We start from the raw sequence: 16454 nt of genomic DNA, 5'->3' as shown, positions 1-16454 counted from the left end.
CTGTAGGGACAATGTGTCACACTTACTGTAACATAAACAAACGATGCCGCCCATGGGCAGCTGCACCGAAAGCTTGTTGTGAGATCAATGCTTTGGAATGAAATTATATTAATCCCTTCAAAATGACATAAGCTCTTGAAAGCTGCCAGAAAGACTTGATTGAAAAAGCACAATCTACTGTATTTGAAATAAGAACTGAAGCTTTTGTTTTATGCACACACGTTTTCCCACAGAAAATCCTCTGCTGCAATTCGTTACAGCAAAACCAGAGACAAAACCACACATGCACTATTTCTAATTGCTTAATTAGTGTGTTGTACTTTGCAAGCTTGTAAAGCCTGTCAGATAATAAAAGAAACAGTAAGGAACAAGAGATTTAGAAGTCACTTCCGTTTAATCTACAAAAATCATTGCCCTCTCTGGGCAATAAATGGAAGCTCGTAAGCTTTTCCCATGATAGCCTTTATCATACAGGTCCTCACTGCACGACTGCCAAGCTCGTGTTCACACTGGCTCACGAAACCTCAGAAATCTATTAGCATGAGCAGCTGAGGGCCCTGGGTTTGCTCAGCGCAGAGCAGAGCAGGCTGAGGGTCGCCTCATGGGGGCTGCAGCTCCTCACAGGGAGCGGAGGGCAGCGCCGAGCTCTGCTCTCTGTGACAGCGACAGGGCCCGAGGGAAACGGCACGGAGCCGTTAGGAGGGTGAGGGGAAGGGTCTGCACCAGAGGGTGGTCAGACACTGGAACGCCCTGCCCAGGGCACGGCCCCAAGCTGCCAGAGTTCAGGGAGCACTCGGATGTAGGGCTTGGATTTGGGGTGGTTCTGTGCGGAGCCAGGAGTTGGACTCGATGATCCTTGTAGCTCTCTTCCAACTCAGGTTACTCTGAGGTTCTATGATGCAGTGTCCCACTCATAAATGCTGCTGCAAAGTACTTCTTTGAATGAATAAGTGGATCTAACCAGCAGTGTAAAATACAGGTATGGCTTGCCTCTAAGAGGCTTTCACACAGAGCTGAGACTGGTTGATTCAAAAGGAGGCTGCAGTTATAGCAGCCTAACAGGCAAGAGAATTCAAATATAAGAATAGACTTAACAAGAACACAAAGAGATTAAATTCTTCACAAAAAGACCAGTGAAAATCATGACTAAGGAAAAGAATCTCTTGCTGTAAGCACAGTAGACTGCTGGAGGTCAGTGAATAACTACTGGCTTAAGCAGAAAACCGAGGTGAGAGTTAAATAGATGATTGCTTTTCATTGTGAAGGGATGTTGACAACTTGTTCCCAAATAAAGCAAGAATTAGTGAATATTGATCACAGGATTTTTCAACATGTCAAGGATTTGACTCCGCAGTAACACCACAGCATCAGTTTCAGGAGGCTCCTAAACGTCTGGCCAGCAGTGCTCTTGTTTAGGACAAATCTGAGGAACCAGCAGTAATGCCTCCTCTCTCCTAGCCTGTATCATCTTTTCCACTTGTCACACAGGAATAGGATTGGATAAAACACCTGTACACGTGTAGAATTTTGGGCAAGTGGAACAAACTATGTGTGCCTCGTGAACAGAGTCACACCTGAATCTTCATTAAGCCAGTGTGTGACGCTATGATGTGAGAACACGCATTTGTCACTGTGCAAAAGCACAGAAGTGTCCCTTCTTACAGACATTCTCTCAAGGACGTGGAGATAGAGCTCCAGTCCCATCGGTGCATAAGATCCATTGTTTTCAGCTGACATCCACTGAGAGCTTACAAAGAAACTAGAACAAGTCTGGGAAGAATTTGGCACAAAATGCACTTTTTTTTATTAGAGGTTCATAGAGGAAGAGAACTTCCCACCGCTAACCCACAGGGGAAAAATGTTTTTCTTTTAAACCATTATGATACAGCACAGATCACTGCTGTCTGAAAGCTAAGATAAATCCAGCTACCCACAGTTTCTATCACAAAGAATAATCACTTCAGAATTGCTGCACTTTATTTATTTGGACTAGCAATTTTGATTTAGATCATCTCGTGGTGGGAAAAACATTGTTTGTGGCTGTTCTTACTTATCAACCAGAAAAAAAACAGGCACGATCAGAATGTGTGTAGCCACCCCTGACTTAATGGAATGCAGTCTGTGTTCGTCTAAGCTAGAGATGGATGAGAATTAATTGTATTGCAGGATAATGCTCTTAACAATTGCTATTTCTTTCTGTACCAAAACAAGCCATTCTTATGCCTTCTGCATAACTACTAAAACAGGTTTTAAACTTTTTTCGTATTCTTGTAAGAATCTGTTTGAATGTTCGCTTTCAACATGTGCCATCACCTTTCATGTGAGATTTAAATGTAAGGTACTCCCTCAGTGCTTTCTCATAACAATCTCGTACATGAAAATACCTTTCTCTCCTATTGCAACTGAAAATTTCAGTATCCAATGTGCTTACAAAAGCTGCAGACCATTTTTGTGTTTTAGCTGGAAGTCTTGTTGTATTCACTTACTCTGAGTACGCAAGGATTGGTATTTTTACAAAATATCCAGTGGTTTCCTGGGTGCATTCTAATACAGCGAACATGCTACTCAAAGTCACCTCAGTGTTTCCCTTGAAAACTACTGACTTACAGATCTTTATAAACCAGGAATAAAATCAATTTCGTAATATCACAAGGGCTTAAGTAAAACCAATGGTACTAGTTGACAAAGCTGTCCTTTTTTTTCTTTTTTTTTTTTTTCCATTTCTCTTTTGTGAAGTTCTACAAATCTGTGAGCTGATGGAGAACCTAATTAGAGGCAGTGCAGAAATCTGCAGATGGGAGGGGATATAAAGCATTTAATGCATCATTTTGAGTTCTAGGGTCACAAACACTTACACTCTCTCTCTCAGGCAAACCTCCTAATATTTGTCTCACAGGCACGTAAAAGCTACAAAATTGGTTTAAATATTTATATGTCTTCAAAATTCTCTCATTCCCTCCCACTGCCAACAAACAGCTTTTTGTTTCTGATCTGGAACTGACTATGAGCATATCTCTTCTTATATGTGAGACTGCTGTAAGGGAACACACATTATGAACCGTATCACAGGATACTTTTAGAAATGCATGCAAAGTGAGTTCTGGCAATGATATTTGCCCTCCTTTCTGCTTTTCTTTACATGCTGAGGGAGGTGAGCTGAGACAGTAAGTTGTCTTCAGTTTTCTTTTTTTCTAGCACCTTTCTTGGCTCTTGCACTTGGAATAATTGGACTAAGTTTCATTTTGGCTTGCATGTGTGGGGAATCTCATCTGTTTCTCTAAGTAAGTTTGTCAAAATTTAAATTGCTTTTAAATAACCTGTATAGAACAACCTTTGCACAGTGAGAGATGTAGGTGGCAAAATGCAGCACACGTTCGTGAAACAGCCTGTTTTAATTCTGGCATAAATTTACAAAGTGCCGTGTGTGCAATCACTTCCCTCAGTTCCCTCTCTACTTTAGTCCAATATGTCATTACCCATCCTTTGCAATGCACAAATGACGTGTGCTTCTTTGGAACCAGGCTCAGATCAAAGAGCAGAGAGGCAGTGTTCCTTACCTTCATGGATCCCACCAAAGACATGGAGTTTGGGCCTTACTCGCCTTTGCACTGTGTTTAGCAGTTCCACACAACCAACTCTCTGCAGCTCTTTTGGAACCCAGTCTCGAAAACCTGCAGGCCAAAAATGCAATCAATACTATTAATTTTCTCTATTCAGGTAAGGTTTCACATAGTCTTTCAGGAAGTCATAATTCACTGAAGGTTTATTACACTATCTGCAGTCATAACCTCTCCATTAAAGCACACAATAGCTTTTAAGAAGCGTTTCACTGTCACTTTGTCTTCCTCAAGATCACCCTCCTCCATCTGCACTGATATTTCTCTGGATGTGATTTGTTTTTTTTAAACTACGGGCTTAAACTCATCTTCCACCTTGAAACCTTGGAACATTTATTCCCAGCATTGCTGCTGATTTTTCTTCCCATTCCCGTCTCTCACAGCAGTCACCTTCCCAAGTCAGCAGGTTGGCTACTCCAGAACAAAATACCTGGGGAAGATTGGCTGTTGTACAACCTGATAGCTGCTGCCACCTGAAAGATTTAAAATAGAGTTTCCCAACAACTTCCAGAGGAACACAGTCTGCAAGTGCTAGTCTTGTTCTGAGTCCCCAGTCACCAACAATAGGCAACGAGTATTCAATTAAAACATTCATTAGCATCCATAGCATCAAAGTATTTCTATACAAAAGCAATTCAGAGCAGAAGGATTAGCAGCCCTTTTAAAACAGTACCTATGAAACACTATAACAGTGCTTGTGGGTTGGGTTTTTTTTTGCTTCTTTGGGAAAATAAACAGACTAAAAGAGGGCTGTTCAAGGTGTTGGTTTTCAATATCCAGTGTGTTCCACTGTCAGTGGATGGTGCATCACTGCTTTATCAAAGTGGAACGCAGGCAGCCCTAGTGAGCTTAACAGTATGAAAAGAGCTGTTAGTTACCAAGATATCAGAAGAGCATAAGTACATTATTAGTCAAAAAGGTCTTTTTCTCCCCTTCTTTTCCTTAGCTCTGCATAGATTGCTGACTATTAACTTCGTTGTGACACAATACATAAGCCATGCATTAATTCCTGACTCCATAGTCACTGTGAAACGCTGCAAGAACACAGAGCCAGCCAGGTAGCATTTAAATGCTGCTTTATAATGGCACTATGCAATCCTGGTTACTGGTGGGGGTTTTTTGTTTTCTTTGAAGTCACTACCATCATCAAATTGAGTGACTACATCTGAACACCTGACCCCCTGGATTTACTAGAACCATGACAAAATTACAGTCTATTAGCAGTAATGAATAAAAGGCTGATGCTTCCTCATCCTCAGAAGCCACATTTAGAAAAGGCAGGTGCTCAGTTGTTTTAAAACCGACTGAAATATTAAAGATACAACTCTAGACTCCTCATCATAGGCATTTTAAAGGAAAGCAATAAATAATGTGTAATCGTATCTCGTGAGGTTACAGGATAGGGAAAAAAAAATTCAAATCATTCAATGTAGGCGTTAATTACTTTAGATATGTCCCAAGCCAAGCACTCTTGCCTCTGCTGAGCAAGCATCTCAGCATCTTTTTGAGAATTCTGTTTATCACAGGATGAGCATGCAGATCAGAGAGCACAATTAAACTAAATGGAAGACTTCAACTAATTCATGAAAAAAAAAAAAAAGAAAAAAAGAAGTATGCATACAAAGATTGATTTGAGGGCCTAAATTTATTGCTTCACGAGTTTAGGATAAGTAAGCTAGAATATGCAAGAGTAGTTTTAAAGATGTTATTCAGTTTAAAAGGGAACAGTCAGGGAGAACATGTGACTGTATAATCCTGAACTTTTGACTGCATACTCTCAAACCTTAAAGAAACATGTCATAGTAGTTGGGAAAACGTTTTAGAAGTTTTAGTCAATCTCTGAGAAATCATGTGGGATTGGAAAGTGCAAGATGAATAATGTTCTTAAGTGAAGTGTCAAACTCTCACGGCCACGGAATCAGATATTTGATATTCCCTTGTTTGAGCGAAACAAAAAATGTAATTGAAAAAAAACACCTGGAAGCTCAACAGTTCTGCAACTCTAATAATCTCTGTGCTCTTCTTACCAAAAGGCTTTAATTCACAGCCCTGAGTTAGCATGCAGTTACAATAAATCTTATAGCATTAATAATTTTGGTTATTTTGAAGGTAAAATTCTCAGGGGGGAAAAAAAAGTCTCACACAGCTTTTGTTTCACTTACCAAGGGGAGGTCCGTGTGTCATTAGTATATCAATGCCCTCAGGGATAAGGTTCCACTTGTCTAGCAAAGACTGACCTCTGGGTAGGTTAAAGCCCCATCCATTAAACCACGGTGTCCTTTGGGGAAAAATAAGATGAACTGCATCAGTGCAAAATAAAATTCTCTTCTCCATTTTTTTCCCCTGGATTATAACAAGTTCTGCACTACAGAGACTACTTGCAAACAGCCTTTTCAACAGGAAAGCCTCTAAAGCAAACCAGTTCAAATACATACACACACAGATCTGTATGTTTGAATTAAAATTAATATCTTATGCACTTTTTGTATCTCAAGAGTACATGACCTTTATCTACCAGAGAGAAAAAGAAAAACATTAAAGTAACAAAGCTATAATTAGAGTTTAAGTTTAGTGATGTTTAAATGTAAGAACTCCTACCTTATCTACCTATAAAAAAAAAAACAAAAACCAAGTTTTTGGAGGTAAGGAACAATTAAAGCAAAAAACATCTAGTAGAAAAGAGTTCATTAGGAAGGCCATATAACACTGCATTTACGAGAACTCTGATATTTCACTGAAGTCAAACTTCCTTTGCCCAGTACTTTCAATATGGTAACACTTTCACATAACTTGGCTTAACTCCTGAGCCTCCTAGAGATGTTTAGCCCCACAGTAACTTTTTAAAGGAGATCTTATCACTTATAATTCATTTAGGATTTCCTAAGAAAAACAGAGTTCTAAGTTTTCCCCATCACAGCACAGCGTTGCTCTGGGACATTTGTTTATCCATCAAGCCAGACATGTAATAATAAAAAGCTTACTTTTAACGAGTGCTTTTTCAACATGTACCAGTGAAGCGAGTGGTTTTGATGCAAGTATAATACAACAAAGCCCCTTCTGATCAGGTACATCCATAGCACAGTCGTTCCTAGTGATGTCCACAGCTGTTATTAGCAAGATTCTATGTAGCTGTTAGAATTGCAATAATTTTGATAGTTTTCATGTAAGAAGTTTTACTTCCTAGAATCTAGGTAACTATTAGAATAGGTTGCTTCATTTTCTACCTGTTCCAGCCCTAGAGAGTTCAAGCTACTCTTGTAGCCTTCTTTGTACTGTAGCTCTGAAAAGAAAATTTTCAGTTTAAAAATAAACCTTGCAGGAAAGCATACACGTTAAATAGGAAAGAGATCATTATGAGTTTTACATCACTTCATTATGTAATCTGCCTCCTGCACCCTCTAAATTACGCAGACGTTCAATACCAAATATGCATCCAAGTGGAAATTTCCTGTTGAGAGACTCTACTTCATTTTTACTTTTTTGCAATTAAAGTTGTTTGTTTGCGACAGACAGTCATTTGACCGATGGGGAGTTTGCATAGTTATAAGTATATTCTGAGTTCCTCAAAGTCAGCAGCACAGGCAGACAGCAGGCAGCAGCAGTACAGGTGCAAGAAGGGCATTGGTGCCCCAGTCATAGACACCACGCGGTCCTGCTGAGCCAATGCTACTCGTACACGGGAACTCCTCAACCTAGTAGACTTCCTGGGCGTTGGATGAACGGCAACAAAGACAGGAAAACTAATGTCACTAAGTGTTTTAGGTAAGCTATGGCCTCCCCAAGCAAAGCAACTCCAGCTCTCACCGTTGGCTCGTTCTGCACCCAGTGAAATGCTGAGGCAAGGTCTTACGCTGTGAAGCAAGGCAAGCATGCTCAGACTAGCTTTACACACAATTGAAATAAAACCGAAGCACGTGCCTTCGCTTCAGCTAAATTACAGGTGTTCCTGCTTTTCTACGATTCACCCTTCTGAAACAAGTCCAAATTAGGTACGAATGTTTCCTTTCCTATCATGTTCCCAAGATTTAACATATCGAGATTATCGTAGCCCTCGGAGCTGCAGTTAAAAGTTAAAATACAGTTTGGCTAAACATTCAGCTGCTTAAAAAAACAAACACACAGCTCATAGACTGAACTTTTCACTATCAATTAATGATTCTTTCCCCACTTGCATTTCTTCTGTAGATAGTACTTTAGTTATTAAACCATAGTTAAACCTGAAACATGAAACCACATCTGTGATCTCTTTGGAGCTCTTTGGAGACTGCAACCACAGAAAAGCCTCCATTTATCTGCGGGTCTTTTATTTTATGTTACTCTTAAGCACTGAGGAAGGAGGAGGGGAACCTGAGTTCCTCTATACTCTTCCTTCATCAGTCTCTGTAATTAGCTGTGACTAACAGCTACCACGTGGGAATCCACTTGTAAGAAAACTTTCAAGAAGCCCTCACCATTGTGCAGCGTGTGCATAAAAAAGACAGTAAGATACTTTAATATGCTAAATATTTTCACAGGAAATAAAAACAAAAAAATAAAAAGCGGGGAGGCTGTGACTGGCAGAACACCTGGGTTACAGATTTAGGTTTTGCTGCTTGGAACAGAACACTGTGAGCACCATGCCCTGGCTCGTACCCAGAGAGCTGCCAGGCCCCAGTGGCACTGCGGAGTTTCAGGCCTTGCAGGAGAGCCAGCAGGGAAGAGCAGAACAACAGCTTCATGGCACAGGTTCAGCCTGAGATGAGATCACAAGGAAGGTCACCCCGTGTTTGCACTGTGCTGTTACCGTGCAGGCAAAACGGAGTTGATGTGCTGTGAATCCCCGGAGAGTCCAGGAGCGGCTGCTCACCCCCAGCAAGCTGTGGACATGTGGAGCAAAGACAAGGCCTGCACTGCAGGCAGGCAGGTTCCTCTCAGCAGATATCGGATATTCCACTCCAGTTACTGCCTCTCTTTGATTAAGCAAGGTTAAATATTGTCAAATGCAACTTCTAAATAATCTAGGGGAAAGAAAATGTGCACGTAGTTGCGCATCTCCTGCAACATCTTTTGAGCTGAGTGCTTGCTGGCACAGAGCACCTCAGCTCTAGGACAGTACTCCAAGATCCCTTGGCTGCACCCACCTGTGATAAACTGCAACCCAGTGCGAACAGTTAGGCAAAGGCTAATTAAGCATTTATACATGCGTATTTTTCTTTCCTATTAAGTTTTAGGTAAGAGAGTTCAGTTAGCTACGAGAAACTAGAGTTGTATAGTTCACTTTTACGCAGCTCAAAGAAAAGAAAGCAATCAGCTGTAGGAATGCTACAGGGGAGGCACAGACGTAGTACCACGGGAATTAGGAATGAGAGATTACAAATGATTTCATCATTTTACATTTGATGGACCAGAACACTTCCTGGTACACACCGCATGGCACGACGCAGGCCCCGCTCACACTGCGTGTCAGCCCATGGCTGGGAAAGCCTAATTGAGCCCCCGCTCTTTGCAGCCACGATGCACTTCACAGCATCTTTCATGTGCCATGAAACTGTCACGGTAATTCTTGATCCCTGGCTCACCTGACGGCTCAGCCCTCCCCTGCCTGCAAAGCTTCCTTATCATTTAGGAATAGCAGTTCTGCTGGCACCAGATGTGTCTCAGGGAATAACCTAATGAAAGGCAGACACCTGCCCCATCGCTGCCCTCCGCAGTTCCTCATCTCTATGCAGCAATCCCCACAGATCCCTCTCCACCTGCCATTTCGGAACTTACATCTTCCGCAATTACAAGAACTCCTGTGCAGCAGGCCGCATGTTGCCTCACACCTTGTGCCATGAGACACGCACCTCACCTGCCACAAAACCAAGGAGGAGAGGATCTTAAGCTCCAGGGCAAGACTTCCCCTCCCTTCACAGGTGCACTGGAAAAACTGTCTGATGAGAAAAGCAAATCCCTGCCCTTAGAGGCAGAGAGAGAGCTTGTTCTTCAGCTGGTGATCATGTCTCCCTTTCCCCAAGAGACTTTACTGGTCTTTACTATTTTACAATTAAAAAGAAAAAAAAAGAAGTGAGAAAGCATTAATTTACGATGTAAGTTTCAGAAAATAAAGTCACAACCACTCCTTGGTGTGCAGATCTCAGAAGCCAGAAAGCCACAATCACACAGGGAAACAAAAGACATAAGGCCATGGCCAAGTTCATCCCAGTTATTCAAGAACTTACCTCCTTCTGGAACACTTGTGTTTTTAAGGGATGGTATCTTCCACTGTGTTCTTTCATTCTTCTTTGGCTAGGGGCTCATGAATTTAATTATGCGATCCTCAGAGCAACAACCCAGAAGATAAGGGTACAATGAGACCTTCTAGATGAAGGGTTTCCTTTTACTTCTGGTTTTAACTCTTAAATGCAATTATTTCAATAGTTACTTCTTAACAGGAACACATTCTCTGCTCTTAATTCACAGAATTCATTCATTTTAAAACTAACCAGTCTCTTCAGAAAGCTTCAGTTTTATCTTTAGCCCAGTGAGTAAAGTACACTGGAGGCAGAAATCTCAGGCTGCTTCCTTCTGCAAGACAAAGTTGAGGGAATGCCTAACATGCATCACAGCAGGAAGCACTTCCACACAACCAACAACAGAACACTCTATATTTTGGTCTGCATTTGAGGCGAACTCACAAGCCTGGCTTAGAAGAGAGACTGGTGGCTCTCCTTCAGCAGAAGAGAAAGGAATGGGACAGGGCAGTGAACGTGCACTCCTAGAGCTGCTCAGTTACAGGACTGGCTTACACACATATCTCCAAAGTGCCTGTTACAGCCCTACATGAACGGGGCAGCAGGGCGGTGCATTAGCAGAAAAGAAACTGCAAAAAACCAACCAACAGAACCAACACCTTTCAGTCCTCCCCCCACACCTGTCTGCTGAATGGAGAGCTGCCTGCTGAGATGCACCAAGTGACTGCAGTGGGCAACAGGAGAAGGGGATCTGCAGAGTGCGTGTAGCCAGGAGAACAAGACTCAGCAGGGCAAGTGCACAATGCACTACATAAGCACATTTTACAAGGTAAGAGCTGCTATAAAGACCGTGACACTTGCTTTCATTGCTACAAAAGCATTTTTCATTAAGCACTTTCTCATAGTGGGTATTAAAACACTTTTTTTTTTTTTATAAAATATAATGGAATGAGGAAATCTTAAAGGCTAAATAATTTCCTAAATGTGCTCATTACAACATTGCGATTTTGCTCGTAATGTTGTGGCATCTGAAAAGGACAAAGTCTAGTGATTCTAGCTGTCTGAGCTCATTTCCACTAGCATTCACCTACTGCGCCTAACTGTCTCACTGGGAATGTGGGGACACTAATATACAACCTAGAGAAGTATCACAGAGTCCGGATCCTTGGGATTTTGCCTATCAGGCATCTTTAATCAATCGAAGCTCTCCTGGGGCAGCTCTTATGGAAGTGGGTTACCAGCACTGAGATGATGTAATGGTATGCATCTTCTTGTTAGGGAAGTACAGATTTTAGGCACCTATGCAAGTGTTTGAAAAATAGCAGAGCTACGTTTTCAACGTTACAAAAAACTGGAGCCACAACAGCTGTTGGCATTTTTGCAGGTTTTCTCTGTCTCTTTTAATTCACATACTATGATTTATAAACGTTCACTGCTTCTCTAAATGATAAAGCATTTGAGAGAAACAACCAACACACATCCCCCAAGTTTGGAAAGGAGAGTGTACACAGTACCTTTTTCCACAAAGCAGTCTTCCACAAAGTGCTGTAAGCACTTTGCTACTACAGAACTAGTGTGAATTAGTGTATTCCTTGCAGTAAGCTGTTCTGAAATTCCATCCTCAATTGTACAGCAATAGGAGGAGGTTTTCACTTGATCTCCTTGCAGAAAGAGACCTGTGCTTGGATCTTTGAGAGGTAAGAAATAAAAACAAGGTCTTCAGCTGCTGCTATTTAGCAAGTTCTTTAGATGTGCTGATCTGGACCAGATTATTTCCTAAAACAAGACAGACGTGGGCATAAGCCCAGCATTAGCTGTCTGTCTGATTGGAAAATGCTATGTGAAAAGAATTCCATTCTTCATCTTGCAGTTCTTCCCTGTCTCACTCTCTTCACATCTCTCTGCCTGTGACGCCTCAAGGCTGCTCCACCTTTTATTGACAAATGATTGAGCTCTGGTCCCCAAACCTACTCCTGCATAGAAGGCAGTCATGTAAAGGAACACAAAAACCTGCAAGGGTTTGAGAAGCACAAGGCCAAAAGTGCCGGCTAATGGGAGGTTAAAATGCCAGCAGTGTCCTGGAGGATCATAGGATATGAAGGACAGCAGGACACAGAGCATGTGGCTCCCTGAAGACAGGAAGAAAGAACATGCAGTGAAGCAGAGTGGGGGCAACAAAAGCAAGGCAGCTGATACAGGAGAGAAAGGGAATAGCTGAGATTTTCAACTTTGCCTCAGAAAAATTTTGGGTAAGTAACTGAATTGCTCATCAAAGAGGAAATCTCCAAATCTTCTGAGGCTTACTAATCTCTAGCTGTATTGCAATTATTTTATTTAGGGCTTTACTTAATGAGATCTGGGAGATATTTTAAAATCCCAAAAATATGAAAATAATTCAAACTTGACTCAAGGGCTAATTTCATTCTACTTTTATAAAGAACAGGACTACAAAGACCTACTAACGTAGGTAGTATATTAGACCTTGCATGTTTCTGCACTGTGTGTGACTGAGGATGGCTTGAAGGATACACCTGGCTGTCAGTTAGGGGCAGCCTCAGTTGGGCCCATACAGGACACTACACTGCCCCAACTGCAATGGGGAAACAAAGCACCATGCAGCCTGATTTGCAGAACTGGTTCTTCTTCCAGAGCGGGCACCTGGTCCCCTTCACCCCGTACTTCTTCTCTGTGCAGGGTACATCCCCTTACGTGCCAAAGGACGCTGCAGTATTCAAATGAGCTAGAAATTCTCAGTATTTAAACGGTAGAATGTCATGATCTTTGTAGAAAGAGAGGATGGAGGTGTCTGGCTCAGAAGCTTCCCACAGCACGAAGTGAACACCCGCTCTGAAGGAAAGGGAGAAGGAAGAAGGAAGAAGAAAAACCAACAGCAGTTGGCTGAAATTTTGATCTGATTTTTCTCACTCACTTTGCATGCTCTGGAACAGTGCTTGGATGTCCAGCTTCTTCTAGGAAACATAATCACAATATGCTATTTATATGTTACCTCGAATTTATGTTCCACATGCCTCTTACTATCCACGCAGGAAATGTAAATGGACAGAGCTTCAATCCCAGGGAGAGCTGAAAGAGGGTTCTATTAGTAGTTGTTTTTCTGCACTGACAACACAAACGAAGGTACAGTGAAGACAGAAGGGAAGTAACTGCCTCTCCTCACAACCCATACGTATTTCTGCGTATTTTCCATTTATGTAATTGCTTCTAGTAGCTTCTATTGAATATATACATGTGTAAATCAAAGTAGCATTTGGAAAATACCGTCTTGAACGCAAACAAGCTCCACTGCAAGGAACCATTAAACAAACATTATCAGATATAAGGGTTTATAACAATTACAACTCTGAAAAGAAGTTATTCCTGCCTGTCCTATTGGTGAATTTGGTTTGTTTCCCCAGGAAACAGGCTCCAGAAACTTCATGGTTTTGGATGATACTTAAAACAGAATTCTTTAGCATCACCTAGAGTCTCCACAGTTCCTCTGAAAGGCTGTACTGGCCAGAGAAAAACACGATTGCTTATTCATTAATAAATGCTGGAAACACAAACTGGATTTATTCCACATATATATGTGTGTATATTTACGCAGTGCTCCAGCATCTTTATGTACGTCTGTACTCCTTACTACTCTTAACATACGTAACTTAATGGCAGCATCATGAAAACGGAACTGTCCCCCTGAAGGATTATCACTGGCTGGGGACCCCTTAAGATCCCCTGAGCCAAGACAGCAGCTCATAGCTGCCAGAGAGGTCCCTGCATTACACCTGCTACAACTCCTTACATCAGCTCTAGCTCTTGCAGTTCTTCATGAGCTGATTCAACTCACTAAAACAGCAGAAAACTAACTAAAAAGAGTAGGAAAAAAAAACAAGCGAACAAAAAAACACAGACAACCAGAAGGATATGAGAAGAGGTGAGGTTTTTAGGCGTTGCTGGTAAACAGTCATCTGCTGGTTCCGCTGGATGCTGCCAGAACTTTTTGTTTGTTTGAAGTCTGCGCTACTTTCAGCTGGATGTAAAGTCACTTACCCTTCATAACTTGATAAAATCAACCAAAACAATCAAAAAGTTTCCAGGGTCACAATACACATGTATTTGGCATATGGTACAGCATAAAACATCATGGCTAGACCTGAACTGGTAATAATGTTTTACTGTTCAATTGTAAGAGCTATGAAATACTCTTACGTTTCACCAAAAGCTGTGATCCTGCATTGAAGTATGCAGGAAGGGAAAGTTTACAGCTTCTGTCCAGTCTTTCTCAAACACACCACCAACACGCTTGCCAAATTCTGCCAACCAAGAAACTATCAAAAAAGTCACGAGGGGAAAAGTGCAACCTCTGGTTATTTGCTGCGTATGCACATACAAAAATTCTGTGGTTGGCATTACATACAACTTGTGTAAATACACATGGGTGCATACTGCATATATATACACACACTATATCATGTGTGTGCATGATAATATATCTATAAATACATATATCTTCTTCTGCTCTGCCTGTGACAAGGAGTCCAGCAAATAACTCGAGGAGATGGAAGACTGTACTCCCAAGTCAATGAAAACTTGTACTACAACAGCACTCAAGCATGAGAGCAGGAATATGAGTTAACATTTTCAGGTCATTACCTGGAGGAGCTGTCTTATGAATGAGTCAATTTAGCAAATCAATTAAAGTAATGCAGTTACTTGATCAACAGATGAACACGAAGAAAAAAAAATATGGAAAAGGCTGAGAAAAGAAAAAAAAAAACAGATGAGGATCATAAAAGAAACAGGAGCTGCTAAAAGGACTGCAGAGCATTCAGCATTGCAGAGGTAGCAGCAGCATTACTTTAATTGAAAAGGATCTGTTTAAGCATGGGTCACTCGCTTTTGTTATCTCTGAGATCATTAAGCAAAGAGCTCAGGTTACATGCAGATCAATTTATGCAACATTTAATTTTAGGCTCACCCACCCTCATGATGTCCCTGCAAAGAGGTTTGTGGGAGATGCAGATTACCACAGATTGAACGAGGATTAATTTGACTGTTTGGGGAAAAAAAAAAACAAAACCAAAAACCTAACCCAAAAACCTAACATGAAAACTTTAACTAGAAACCAATGTAGTAGAATCTTTACCTCAATATCAGAGACTCCACCTGATCAACAAAATGGCCCTCAGGCTCTATCCAGTTCTCATCTTGACTGAGAGGATTTTCACTGCATATCCCTCCAAGGCAACCTGCAACACCTGATTTCCCTCAGAAGAGGTTTAATGGCACATAAATAAGTGCAAGCAAGCAGCAGGGGAGGGAAAAAAAGAAAAAAAAAACAGAAGAAGAAGAGGCAAGTAAGATCTGATCTCCCTCTCTTCTAGCCAGGGGCATTCTGCAGTAGCCAAAGTCCTGGGATCGTCAGATGTTCTCCTTTGCTGTTAGAGCTTCACAATAACATATTCATCCCTCTACATGATATACACTCGTGTTTTTCAAAAAACTCGTTTCCAAAGAAAAGCTGTGAGCTCATACTCCAAGTTTCCACCTGAAGTGAGTTTTTAGTGATGAGTTACAAGCCTATGAACTGGTGGTTTATAATAGAAAGGCAGACTGACATTTAAATAGAGTGGCACTGGAATGATGGTTTTACATTAGTATTTTATGGGAGGATGAATAACCACAAAGTTAACATACTGTATTTTCTAGCAATAAAAAATCTATTGAAAACAAAAGGTCATTTTATTTGATAATGTAAATGAATTAGATTTGTACCGTATGGTCACGAGAGTAAAGGCAAGATTAATTCTTAAAGAAGTCAATATATCAGGATAGCTAGGATTGGTTTGTTTTGAATTCTTTAACCACGTAGGAAAGCCTGAGGTTCACAACCCACAGCCATATATTGCTGTACTCTCCATTTTAATACGGGCCCTGACTTCAGTCGGATCTGATAAAAATCTGGAACTTGCAGTAGGCCATTATGTGGGCAAACTATTCATTTTATATTCACCTCCTTGTCGTGTCAGTGCAGAGGTCATCTAAAGAGGGGGCCTAATTAATCAAACTGTCAGAGCCAATGAGGAGGAGCATGTTAATAGGACTTTTATTTCACCCAGGAAAGCAGTGGTCTGACAGGAACCAGAAAATATGGCCTTGATGTTGCTGTTTATTAGCAATGCTGAGATCAGTGGTAATAGGTGCCAAGCAGCTTATGTTTGATAAAGTGCTGAATGTCAAGAACCTGCACCAACTAGAAATTAGACTGACAAGAGGCAGGAATCTCGGTATATTGATAGCTGCCGAGAGGAGAGGCAGGTTGGATATCATCACAGGACAGGAATCTGCACAGGCTGCACTCTCAGTTGTTCAAAAGAGAAGCAACCCCACCCCCAAACGACAAAAATAAAACCGAACAACAAAACAAACAAGCAAACAAACCACAGCTATTTTCCTGGACTTAAAGGTGAGGGTTTTGTTCTGTTTCCTTACACTCCGGTTTGATACACGTAAGCTAACATAGCCACACTGGCAGAAGAGATCCCTGAACTTGGTACAGCAGTGCAGAACTTGAGGGGATCGCCTGGATGGGAGCCCATGTCAGCATAAGGCTGGCATGCAGGTG

The 16454-nt window shown here is 41.4% G+C and overlaps 1 protein-coding gene across 4 annotated transcripts in view; it reads right to left on the bottom strand.

Annotated features, from left to right (window-relative positions):
- The window catches only part of MPPED2 (metallophosphoesterase domain containing 2), a 195418-nt gene that overhangs the window by 1444 nt on the left and 177520 nt on the right, over positions 1–16454 (bottom strand). For all 4 annotated transcript variants that reach the window (XM_085223873.1, XM_085223872.1, XM_085223875.1 and 1 more), the window contains 2 exons: positions 5780–5895; positions 3558–3671 (listed from right to left, as the gene is read on the bottom strand). In XM_085223873.1, coding sequence (XP_085079999.1) covers positions 3558–3671; positions 5780–5895 — 230 coding nt within the window. The remainder of the gene's footprint in view (positions 1–3557; positions 3672–5779; positions 5896–16454) is intronic.

This window comes from Meleagris gallopavo, chromosome 5, assembly GCF_905368555.1.
Source record: "Meleagris gallopavo chromosome 5, MGAL_WU_HG_1.1, whole genome shotgun sequence".
Taxonomy (NCBI): domain Eukaryota; kingdom Metazoa; phylum Chordata; class Aves; order Galliformes; family Phasianidae; genus Meleagris; species Meleagris gallopavo.
Note: the sequence above shows the minus strand (reverse complement) of the source record. Positions and strands in the feature narration are given on the sequence as shown.